At 36.8% G+C, this 12,663-nt stretch overlaps 1 protein-coding gene and 2 pseudogenes across 1 annotated transcript; 2 read left to right on the top strand and 1 right to left on the bottom strand.

Annotated features, from left to right (window-relative positions):
* The first annotated feature begins 2,446 nt into the window (after positions 1-2,446).
* Positions 2,447-4,899, top strand: LOC120184919 (annotated as a pseudogene).
* Positions 4,900-5,755: 856 nt separating this feature from the next.
* LOC120184925 lies at positions 5,756-9,512 on the top strand (annotated as a pseudogene).
* Positions 9,513-9,591: 79 nt separating this feature from the next.
* On the bottom strand, positions 9,592-11,005 carry LOC120184921 (glycosyltransferase BC10-like). The gene has a single exon (XM_039189269.1). It carries the CDS (start codon positions 10,920-10,922, stop codon positions 9,789-9,791), a length of 1,134 nt encoding a protein of 377 aa, XP_039045200.1. The 5' UTR covers positions 10,923-11,005; the 3' UTR covers positions 9,592-9,788.
* Positions 11,006-12,663: the final 1,658 nt, after the last annotated feature.

Below are 12,663 nucleotides of genomic sequence, written 5' to 3'. Positions count from 1 at the left end.
GAAGCATAAATATAATTTATTACCATTAGCTTGTTATTTTGATAAGAACCCCATCAGATTCATATATATATATTCAAAAAAAAATTACCATTTCTTAAATGAAGCAGCTTGCGTTAGTTGAAATGTGGTTGAACAATCTGACTCCCCTGATAACATTTATGAAATTTGGTCAGGCTTTAAATCTGATTATTGAGCCTTTCAATATCAACCCTAAAAGTTTGGTTCACCTAATCTCTTGGAATTTAAGCTAAAGCATTCACAAGCAAGATAACAGTTTCAACTAAAAAAGAAATACTTAAATTATCAAATTAAACATTTACATTATTATATGTAATTATTTGAATATCTATCCTAATAGTTTAAATTATGTAACACGATGAAAATAACCACAACTTGAACGCTTGAAATAGAATTTTAAAAGAATTCGTTAAATTATCTTAATGGTTAAAGAGAATATTATTCTTTTTAGAGACTCTAAGTTCGAACACCTGTATTTGCAGTGTGTATACATTATCAACTGATTAAAAGAATCATGAACAAATACTACTTTCTAACTATCCCAAACTAGCACGAACCAACGTAGTCAGAGTGATTGACCGTTAATTGTCAAATGATTGAAAGTATTTAAAACATATATTATTTTATAATCGCCAAAATAAACCACCTCCTAAAATCCCTCCCTTTACTTTTGATAATAAAAAAAAAAATAGAACTTTTGGATTATTTCTATACTTTATAGATAAGATGAAGGAATAATGGACTAATCGGATTAATTTTTTATTTAGATGGGTTTTATGTTTGAATTAAATTATTTGAAGTAATTTTGAATTGTTTATTTATATGGATGGGGTTTGGAGACAGTGGACGTAGCATCTTAATTTATCAGTTATGTTGGATTCCGACAAGCTAACAAATTGTTCTTAAAAAGAAGTAAAAATAGCTTAATCCTGTTTACTTTAAAGTAAATCTATGTTTAATCAAAAAATAAAGCAAATCTGTGTATCCTTCATCCTAATCTATGTTTAATCAAAAAATAAAGTAAATCTGTGTATCCTTCAAAAGAATGAAAGTACATCTATGCAAGAAAAATAGGTAGTTATGTGATACGATAATCTAATTTAAAATTAAGAAATAGACACGATCAAAAATATTATAAAAATCATAATATTTAAGTTAGACGCAACTTAAAAATATTAACTTTTTAATATCTTTGATTGAATCGAAAATAATATATATTTTTATTGTCAATCAAAAATATAATAAAAGAAATTTTAACCGAAAATATTAAAAAATTATCATTACTATTTTTAAAAATTTTAAATTAGGTTGATTTTTCTTAGATTATGAGAGAGAAATATAGGTATCACCGTAACCCGTACGCGTACCATCGCGAAGCAAAGCTGCAAAATATGTTTTTGTTTTACTTTAAACCTCTGTTTTGAAAATCGAATCGGATCGGCCGGTTTAACTGAAAACTGTTACTTAGTCTGATTTAATCTAAATCAGTTGAACCGTTATTAGTGAACCGGCCAAAACCGCTGAACCGTTCAAATCGGACCGGCTGAAAACCGGAAAAAACCGGGAATTTTGTTTTTTTTTTAAAAAAAAAATTAAACCAAACAACGTCGTTTGTTAAACGAGCCAAGTCGAACTCGAGTATTGCTGAGCTCGACTCGAACTTGAAAACTTTAAAAGTAAGCTCAACTCAACTCAAAATCACAAGTTAAAAATTATCAAGTTCAACTCAAACTCGAAATATAATATTGAAACTTGAACTCAAAAAAAATTAGAAGCTCGATTGAAGCCTAAAATTCGAACTTGATTGAAGTAAAAGAATAGTTCACTCAATGCTCACCAAAAGGCTCCATGATTTTGAATGCCAAATTATCTCTATTATTTATAGAAGTTAGTTGTGATGCGCTTCTATATTTCTTAGCAATGTGAGATTGTTTTGTTCTCATATTTTCTCTTTAGACTTTTGGGATGTTCTTTTATGTTTCTTAGACATGTGAGATTGTTTTTAAAAAAAAATTAAACAAGACAATATCATTTTGTTATGATTTTTTAACCCAAATTTATTTTTTAATTATAATTATATAATTATATTTATTATTTAATATGTTTTACCTTAAATATTATGTTGTAATTAATTTAAATCATTTTGTTTCACTTGATTTTATGGTTTTTAACGTATATATGTTATGACTTATTTTGAATATGACTTGTGATATAAAAAATTATTTTTTATTAAATATTTTTTGTATTTTTATTTAATTTTTTAAATAATTATGATGTCGTCCGATTCTTTCGATCGGTCAGATTAATTTAACCGGTTGAACCAGTGAACCGGTAGCATGACCGGTTCACTAATCGATCCGGTTCTGAAAACCATGCTTTATACTCAACAAAGCAAGCACGCGCCCCTCCGACACCACCTTCAGCCTACCACGTCCCACCCCATTTTCCCACCTTTTCTTTCCGATTCCCTTTCTCCTCCTCCTCCGCCGTCTCGTCAACTCTTCTTCTCCCTCGTTACTCTGTTAGTTAGTTGGTTTTTCTTCAAAAGTTAACGGAACCGGCGCTTTTGTGACTGCTTCGTCGCCTTAGGCTGTGAATCTCGAAGGTGAGTGAAAGCAAAACTTTTATATTTGGATTGGCTTAATGGCTTAATTTGAATTAGCTAATTAAATTTATTGGATTTCTACTACTTTTGAAATGAACGTTTGAAGTGAAGGAAGTGTAATTCGGTTGAAATCAAAGGGTGGAGATGGCGCCGAGCACATTACGGAAAGCGATCGGGGCCGTTAAGGACCAAACGAGCATAGGAATAGCTAAAGTGGCGAGCAACATGGCGCCGGAACTCGAGGTGGCTATCGTGAAAGCGACGAGCCACGACGATGACCCCGCGAACGAGAAATACGTACGACAAATCCTCAGTTTGACCTCCTACTCCGGCGGGTACGTCCGCGCGTGCGTTTACGCTGTGTCGAAACGGTTGGGGAAGACACGTGACTGGATCGTGGCACTCAAAGCTTTGGTGCTTGTTCACAGGCTGATGAACGATGGAGGTCCGGTTTTTCAAGAAGAGATCTTGTATGCTACGAGGAAAGGTACGAGGTTGTTGAATATGTCGGATTTTATAGACGAGGCACATTCGAGTTCATGGGATCACTCTTCTTTTGTTCGAGCCTATGCAATGTATTTGGATCAAATACTTGAATCGATGCTTTTCGATCGGAAAAAAGGTAGGGGCAGTGGGGTAAGTAGTCATGGAAACGGCGATGATCGATACGGTGGTGTAAGAGATACTTTCCGGTCACCGTCACAGAGACCGAACGAGTACGATTACAGAGATTTCATAGGTGACAATGGATATGGAGCCTATGGGATGCCCAGGAGAACAAGATCTTATGGTGACGTGAATGAGACAGCAGGGGGAGAGATGGGAGGGAGGAGAAGAAAACAATGACCCCATTGAGGGAAATGAAGCCCGAGATGATATTCGGTAAAATGGGACACTTGCAGAGGTTGTTGGATCGGTTTTTGTCGTGTCGGCCTACCGGATTGGCTAAGATTAGCAGGATGATATTGTATGCTTTGTATCCTGTCGTGAAAGAGAGTTTTCAATTGTATGCTGATATTTGTGAAGTTTTAGCTGTGTTGCTTGATAGGTTTTTCAATATGGAGTACCCAGATTCTGTCAAGGCATTCGATGCGTATACAAGTGCTGCAAAGCAGATCGATGAGTTGATTGCATTTTACAATTGGTGCAAGGAAATGGGCGTGGCCAGATCATCGGAGTATCCCGATGTGCAGAGGATTACGAGTAAGTTGTTGGACACATTGGGAGTGTATGTGAGGGATGGAGCTGAGAGGCCCAAAAGTCCAGAGAAGAAGGAGCTTCCTCCTCCACCGAAAGAGGCTGAGCCCGAACCAGATATGAATGAAATAAAGGCACTACCTCCACCGGAGAATCACACTCCGCCGCCTACGCCGCCGCCGGCGGAGCCCGAGCCTGTTAAAACTCAAGAGGACTTAGTGAACTTGAGGGATGATGCTGTCACCGCGGATGATCAGGGTAACAAATTGGCCTTGGCTTTATTTAACGGTCCTTCAGCTGACAGTGGCAATGGATCATGGGATGCTTTCCCATCAAATGGCCAACCCGAAGTGACATCAGCTTGGCAAACTCCGGCTGCTGAGCCGGGGAAGGCAGATTGGGAATTGGCTTTGGTCGAGTCAGCTAGTAATTTGCCGAGGCAAAAGGCAGTTTTGGGCGGTGGGCTCGATCCATTGTTATTGAATGGCATGTACGATCAAGGAACGGTAATGCAGCATGTTAGTACTGCTCAGTTGAGTGGGGGTAGCGCCAGCAGTGTGGCACTACCGATGCCCGGGAAGAGCACGACACAAGTTTTAGCACTTCCGGCACCAGATGGAACGGTTCAGAATGTCAATCAAGACCCTTTTGCAGCATCTTTGAGCATTCCGCCACCTTCGTATGTGCAAATGTCCGACATGGAGAAGAAACAACATTTTGTTGTCCAGGAACAACAGGTTTGGCAGCAATATGCGAGGGATGGAATGCAAGGCCAAACTAGTTTGGCTAAGATTAGCAACCCCGGATCGAATTACGGACCTGGGCCGATGCCTTACGGAATGCCACCGGTCAACGGGATGGGGCCACCGGCCGGTTATTACTACACTCCTTACTGATTTCTTAAACATATAAACAATCGAGTCTTCATTGCTTACCTTCCATATTATCTTTTCAAATTTTCTTACTGATTGCTGAGACATTCATGATCCAAATGTGTACGTCTCTTTGTGCTTTTGTAATATCGAAATATCTGTTGACATTCTTATATCCATATTCGTTTGATCATCTTCTTGTGTGGTACTTTAAAACTCATTAAAATGTCGAGTTTTAACATCTCACGCCAGTTAAGCGGCGAACCGACAACAAAAATGCTGTTTTCTTTGCATAGTTCTTAAAGGAGCCGAGTTCTGTAACACTGTTCGGCTCTGGTGTTTCTTCTAACATCATTTACATGACAAGCTATGCTGGTGGAACTCTGTGTTAGGTTTACTGAAGAGATGGCTTACCATACCGGTCCCTATCAAATCAATGCTCCATCTTCTGATTTTAGAAGATCCAATTGTATATGGTTAGTTTAAATAAGTCTCTATAACAGAAGGACTAAATTGGTCATTTTGATATGATTAAATTAATACAATATTTATAATAGGGGACCTAACAGGTACTTTAACCCATACATCGAACCCATTATTGAATACGCCCAATTAATAGGCTTTAAAACCAATGGATAACTTTTGAAGCCCACAACCCAAACTAAGTGACATGTTTTATGCTTGCTTTTCATGGAATATTTACGTATTATATATATATGTCCCGAATCGATCTAGATTAATATAATTTTCTATTATAATCCATCTTTTAATTTTTTTCAAAGATAACTCTCAACGATTTGACATTGAACGTTTACACTCCTAACCTTCATAATACTCGAATTCAATATTTTAAACAATATCAATAATTTTTTTTACCGTTAAGCGGTTAGTGAAAAAAATTTAACCTCTTTAACGGATACTGCATGGTGGAAGAAAACTATATATTGGTAGGGGACAGACAGCAATCATTTTCTGTTGAAAGAAAGTGACATGGAAATAGATTTGAAAGCCGCTACTATAAATCACCTTTCATTTCACCCTTCACAAATTAGATTCCAGCCAAACAAACAATAAAAAAATGTCATTTTCCCATTTATTTCCCATTTTTATTTGTTTTTCCTGCCTAGTCTTTAATCTTCGCTGTCTTCTTCCTTCTCAGATCCTTTCGATTTCCTTCATTAATCTCTCTAATTTTTCTTCTTCTCGGCTTCATGAAGTTTTGATTTGTCGCACGCTTCACGAGGTAAGGAAGCAAATAAGTGAAACTGTTTTTTTCTTCCTTAAATAGCTGTTTGTTTGGTTGCTGAGAAAGACTGAGGATTTCATGTTTGAGTTTCGGTAAGAGTAGATCATTATGAAAGGAAATGCGCTAATTGTTTAGTGTTGATGAAGATCTCTGTTCTCATTGGAGATTTGCACTTCTTAAATCATCTGTTTTCACTCGTTTTTTTTTTTGGCTGATTTGATTGCGCTTTTTTAGTTAAGCTACTCCTGACGTTTTCATTTAGATTTTCTGTTTATTTTTGGTACGCGTACGCTACTATAAGATCTAATTTAGTGTTGCTAGTTCGTTTTTTCCTGAACAAATTTACGGCAAAATGAATATCATAGATGCTAGATGCGATTATTATTTTTCTGCAAATTGACCTGTTATTTATATCCTTTTGAGGTTGTAACTTGAAAGAGATGAACGTGGATAGACGGATATAATCGAAAATTACTAAATATAGTTTGTAGTTGCTGTGAAGGTTTGAGAAAATTTAAATCAGTGGAAGTGTTAAATTGATTTTCATTATTTTGTATTTGGCCTTATACTTGTTTGTTTTATTCAGTGTGTGATGGATTCGGAAGATATCTTGTCTGTTAATGCGATTGACGAGGTTGCTCTTCAAAAGGGTGTTGATAGGCAACTTCGGGTGTCTGAGGACGACAGTGGTATTTCAGATAATGCGAATGGGAATGTTGAGAAAATCTCCGAGATTAATTGCAGAATGAACTGGATGATAATGGAAAAGCTGGGGAAGAGAAGAAGTGAATGACTTTATGGATAGATACGGATTGATTGATTGATTCGAAGGTAGTATGTCTTACATTCTGTTTGGGTGCTTTTATTAAGGGTTTATATTTGAGGCAGTAACAATGTATAAACTATCAATGAACAGAACTGGATGACAGTACTTCATTAAAAATGAGGTTTAAGTGGATATATTTTTAATTTTTTTATGTTTTGCCATCATTTGATTCACTGACAATGTACATTTAGTTATCAAATGTAAATCCTCTTATTAATTACCATTAGTCTGAATTTCATGTTTTATGAGTGTGTCTGTCTTCATAGGAAGGGGAAGTTAAAGATAATGTGGGGTAAACCAAGCCACAGAAGGTTCCAGGCAATACCAAGAATGAGAAGCCCTCTGGTCCCAAAAATGTTTCTTCAGCTTTAGTGAAGAAAAGTAAAGATGGAAAGAGTTAAAAGGCGACTTCGACAGCTTCGAATGGTGGTTCTCTTGCTACCAATTCACGTCCAAAACAACCTCTTCAAAGTAGATCAGTTAATGAAAAACAAGGGAACACATCCAAGGTTGGAGCTGATAGTACGACTGATTTCTTTTTCAGCACTTTTCTTTTTTATTTACTGTTACTGCCTTTCTGTTCATTTCCTTCCTTCTCTCTGCTTCTGACAGCATTCTGGGAAACCTGGTGCACCCTTCTCTGAAGGCACTATGTACGTTATGCTTATGTTTGAAGTTCTTCTGTTTTTCATGCAGCCTTCCGCCCATGTCATTGATTTTATTAACTAATTTACGGCCCCTGAAATATGTTCTAGGTGATGAAGAATAATTTCCCCGTCCATTTCTCAACTGTTCTATTGTGTATTATAGGGATAAACCCAAGCTGAAGCCTCTGAAGAAAGGGTCTAATCATAAAGCCGAAGGAGACACAGAGTCCCCATATCCTTTACAGTTTGTTTGCAGCTGATGCCATAACTCGTAGGGTTGGCACTCTTCCAAATTATGGTTTCAGTTTCAAGTGTGATGCACGGGCTGAGAAAAGGAAAGAGGTTGATTCTTTATTTAATATTCTTGAGATTTTACATCGTCTATTTTGGCAGCTCTCTAGTTTTTCTAAATCTTCTCCATTCTGTTGTGCAGTTCTACACTCGAGGAAAAAAATCATGCAAGGGAAGTAGAAAAGAGCAACTTGCAAGCAAAGTCCAAGGTGTTATTTTGTGAATATGATGACTTAAGACCCAAATAGTTTCTCTCATATCATAACAACTTACTGAATTTCTGATAGGAAACTCAAGAAGCTGAGACTAAGATGTTTAGGAAGGCTTTGAACTTTAAAGCAACTCCAATGCCAAGCTTTTATCAGGAACCTTCACCTGCTAAGGTGGAATTAAAGAAGGTTTGTCGAATGTTTTGATGCATAAAAAGCTAGAAATGCAAACGACATGCTTATTAATATTATTTATTTGTTCACTCTTTTGGGTGTGGGAGGATGACAGGAGTGAAATGCCAAACAATACATATAGGTTACCTTTTAAGCTTTTATCATTAGGATTGCCACCTATCTACTTTTTAAGCCTTCGTTATTTAGGCATTTGCAAGTGTCTCTACTCATTTCCCTCCAAGAGCCATTTCTTTTCTGCAAAATGCTCGAGTTGGAAGTCATACCTCAGTTAACTGTTTTTAGCTGTCGGTGATACATTTAACTTGTTACAACTCGAACCGATAAACAATTGAATTGGTGTTGGATACTTAGTGAAGGCCCCTCCAAGTGAACCTGAGAGCATAAAATTGATGCATTCCAATTGCCTGGATGCAGATACCAACAACAAGACCTAAATCTCCAAAGCTTGGTCGGAAAAAAACTCAGTTCCTTTGGACTCCGATGATACCAAAACTAGCAGTCGCCAATCAGGTTGGCTAAGTCTAGACGAGAAAGCATATCTGCCAAAGTAATTTCTCCCGTCCATGCAAAGAAGCCACCGCGTAAATCCCTTCCCAAATTGCCTTCTCAGAAGACTAGTTTATCCAGTGCAAAATGATGAAAAGCATCTAAGGCACCCAATGAGGAAATGGCAACTGCGTCGAATGCAACCACTGAAGGGAAGATAGCCTCATCTAAAGCATCAAGTAAGAAGAATCTCACATTATCTCCAATCCAACCGCAGGAGGCAGTTCCTACAACTGATTCAGATGAAAGTAAGCTCGACATTGACCGAGAACCGACAGACATTGTACAGGAGCCTATTGCACTGGAGTATTAAAGGCTTTCATGGCCATGGCTTTTGATTTTTGAGCGATGTTCATATGCAAAGCTCGACTGCATTTTGCCTAAATAAGGACGTCTACGACCGAATTATTCAACGATCAAGGTATGAAAAACTCTACATTGTGGCTCTTTGGCGTTGTCTTCTCCATTCCTCTCGATCTTTTACCAAATTGTCATAATTTATGTGGTTTAAGGATTGGCTCATTGAATATATTTTGTAAAGTTCTGGAGTTGTTTTTCGTTGCGTTTTATAATCCGTGATCGATCAGGGTTTTATCCATAGCTGCTGCACAAATAGGTATTGTGAACCAAGTCTCTTTCGCTACCGTGTAAATGCTCTCCATTTGAAATATAGCTCTTGTAGATTATTTTTGCAGAGATCGTCATTCAACGTGGCGTAAAGTGACTTGAGGTAATTCTCGAGGTATTAAGCCTTGAAGAGGGTCCCACCATATGTCGCAAGCATATGCTCATGTTTGCCTCGTTGAAACCCAATTCACCAGCTTATTGGATGCTCACTGCTCATCTATCACCAAATAAACACACACATATATCGTATAAATTTAACTTATTACTTGACAAGCTTGTAATTTTTGTTTTCATGATATAGTTGTCCATGCTACAAATCTCCTTGACAAGCTTGTTCATGTTTCAGTCATTGTCAAACCCACAATGGCGCGAATATTAAGAGGTCGCCAACAATCGCACTGGGTTTCTTTTTACCCAGCTTTGTTTTTTTCCTTGATAAATTAAAAGAGCTGTAAAAAGAACAAAGGAAATGTACTACAAGCCATTCACACAGGGAGAGAAAATATACTTTAATCCGAGAAAATTACCTCACTCGCGATACTCATCAACCGCTGGATCGAATCCGAAGCCAACTTCCGGGCGAATAAAAACGGATCACGCCGACATATCACGGACGAATCTGAGCACTTGGTTCCATCATCACCATATCTAGGCTTATCCAATCTTAACTTCGTGATCAACTCGGCCCCCACCTCCGACGCCACGTACATTCGCGGGTGGCCATCGGAGCTCCCGTTCCAGTCCACGTGCGTCAAAGTAGCCGGCACAACGCCGCTTGGATCGCGCATGTGGACGAGGCTTGGGAAGTAATTTTCCTCCGGGTAACAATTGTCCCACACCACACACGGCAGGTTGAACTTGGCCCAAATGATCTCGTCGCCAACGATGAGCCTCGCGTGCTTACGCGTCAGGGACCAAAACTGGGACCCGATCCTGAAATCGTCGAGCTTCACCTCCGGCAACATCAGGTCCGCCCCACGCGCCGCCCACCTATCGAAGGTCCCGATCTCGTTGTCCAGGATCTCGATGAAGCTCTTCTTGGACCCGATTAGGGTATGGTAAGTGAAGTTAAACGAGTGGATAGGGATACACGACGCGGATATAAGTACAAACATGTAATTCGAACGATCGTGTAGTAGCGCGCGAGCCAATAACCGCCGCACCGCGGATATGAGAGTAGGGGTGAAACGGAGGGCGGGTTTCGAATGGATGACACGGTGAGCGAACAATCCCGAAAACGGCGTTTCGTAAGGGTGAGTCGGGTCGGCATGGACGTAAACATTGAAGAGGCTTTTAGGGATTTGATTAAAATAAAGCTCCCAAAGGGGAGCGAAAGGGAGAGGTGATACGGTGAGGAATAAAAACGCAATCTTTTTAGGGGAGCCAGGATGCGTTCTTGAGTTGACTCGGGAAGCGACCCGAAAGAGTGACTTGTCATCTTCTGGCGGTAACGGCGGCGGTTTAAAGGATAATCTTTGGTGGGTTTTGGTTGCCGGGACAAAATCCGGGACAGGATTGGTTTCGGGACCGTCATGGACGGTGGTTGTCGTGCTGGTCGTCGGAGAAGTGATTGTGACAATAACGGCTAAAGGCATGCAAAGGATCAGAGCACATAACAGCGACAATGGTGTTGGGGACAGCATGATTTCCAGTTTTTTCTTCTCTGTTGAGTGGAAAAAGAGTGGTGAGCGAGAGGAAGAGGAGAGTGTGAGATTTTAGAGCGAGAACAGAGTGGGATTTTTTGTTTTAGAGAAATCATTTTTTAATGAAAAATCCTAAGTCGACGGCGCCAAATGAATCAAAGAAATGATTTTTAATATACAGAATATGTTAAGAATTAATTTAAAGGAATGAAATTACCTGCCTTTTTATGAATAATTGAGCGTCAAAAATCGTAATATTATCTGTCAAATATCTTTTTCTTTTCAAATTATGCTGATTTAACATCTTTTCTGATAAAGAATATTATGTGAAACACATTTATGTTTAGGTGGGTTGAAGGATAATCTCTTGAAATACGTAGGAAATATTAATATGACACCACGTGGGAAGACGAATTTTAAGGGTTTTCTTCAAATGTTTTCTTATCACATCATATTCTTTAAGGTGTATTTGATTTACGGAATGTAAAATTATCAGTGGTAATGTAAGATTACCAGAGAATATAATTACTAGGAATGTTGTATTTTGTGTTTGGTTGGTTTAGCAGGAATATAAGATTATAGTGTTTGGTTAAAGGAATAAAAGATTATTGAAATGTATATTTGATCAAATTATCCTTATTATACGTTTGGTTAAATGAATAAAAAAATTAAATTCATAAAATTTATATAATTTTTTAACAAAATTGAAAATATAAAAATGTTTAATGAAAGGATAAAATTTTATTTTAACCCCTAAACTTCATATAAAATTTTAATTATAGATTTTTTTATAAATCTAAAATAGTTTAAGGATAAATTTGTAATTTAACATTCGTAGAATTTTTATTATTCAATGACAGAAGAATGATATTTTTGAAGAAAAACAATTTAAGGACATTTTAGTCCAAAACGCCGGTAATCTAACAATACCTAAGGAAATGGAGGTAATGACATTCCCGGTAATATAACCCAAAAAATCAACTATTGGTAATCTTACATTACGAAGAATGAGATTCCCGGCTAACCAAACAGGAGAATGTGGATTCCATTCTCATGGGAATCTCACCCCCATCCAAACGCCCCCTAAAAGCATTTAAAAATATGCTTTAAAAATTAAAAACTAAAACTATATGGACTAATATCATAATTTAATACATATTAGTTACATAAGTTGAAGAGCTTAATGGGGTTAGTTTATATAGGCATATTTGAGTGTTTATATTATATTTCTTAACAATATGAGATAAAAGCAAAAATGTGTATTCCTTAACTTTTTTATCACTATATCGAATGAATTTACTTATACACTATTATTAAATTACAGTAGGTTAATATTTATTATTAATATTTATTAATTAAGATTAGATATCTTTCTATGATAGTATATTTAAATACTTATTTTTTTAATTATGAGTTCAAAAAAATTTATGTAACACAAATTAAAAATATTTTATTGGCATATAAATGTATTATTTATTAAATATGATTAATTAGATCTATAATTTAAGTTGAATCTAATATAAAAATATAGAAAACAAATATTGCTTGGTGCCATGAACATGTAAAATGTGAGATTTATATAGAAATTTGTCAAGAAACATAATAAAAAAGTATCAAATATTAAATTAACTTTTGAAACTGATATATATATCAATTAAAAAACATTTCATAATCTTTTCAGAACAACAAGTAGATGCTTATATTCAAAGTTTTGTTTGTATGTAACTTTCACTTTGATTTT

The sequence above is a fragment of the Hibiscus syriacus genome, unplaced genomic scaffold, assembly GCF_006381635.1.
Source record: "Hibiscus syriacus cultivar Baekdansim isolate YM2019G1 unplaced genomic scaffold, ASM638163v2 tig00112980_pilon, whole genome shotgun sequence".
Classification (NCBI taxonomy): Eukaryota; Viridiplantae; Streptophyta; class Magnoliopsida; order Malvales; family Malvaceae; genus Hibiscus; species Hibiscus syriacus.
This window is presented reverse-complemented; position numbering and strand designations above follow the sequence as displayed.

What these genes read in the sequence shown, in the direction of transcription:
- LOC120184921 (XM_039189269.1), bottom strand. Translation starts at nt 10,922, where the DNA reads ATGCTGTCCCCAACACCATTGTCGCTGTTATGTGCTCTGATCCTTTGC.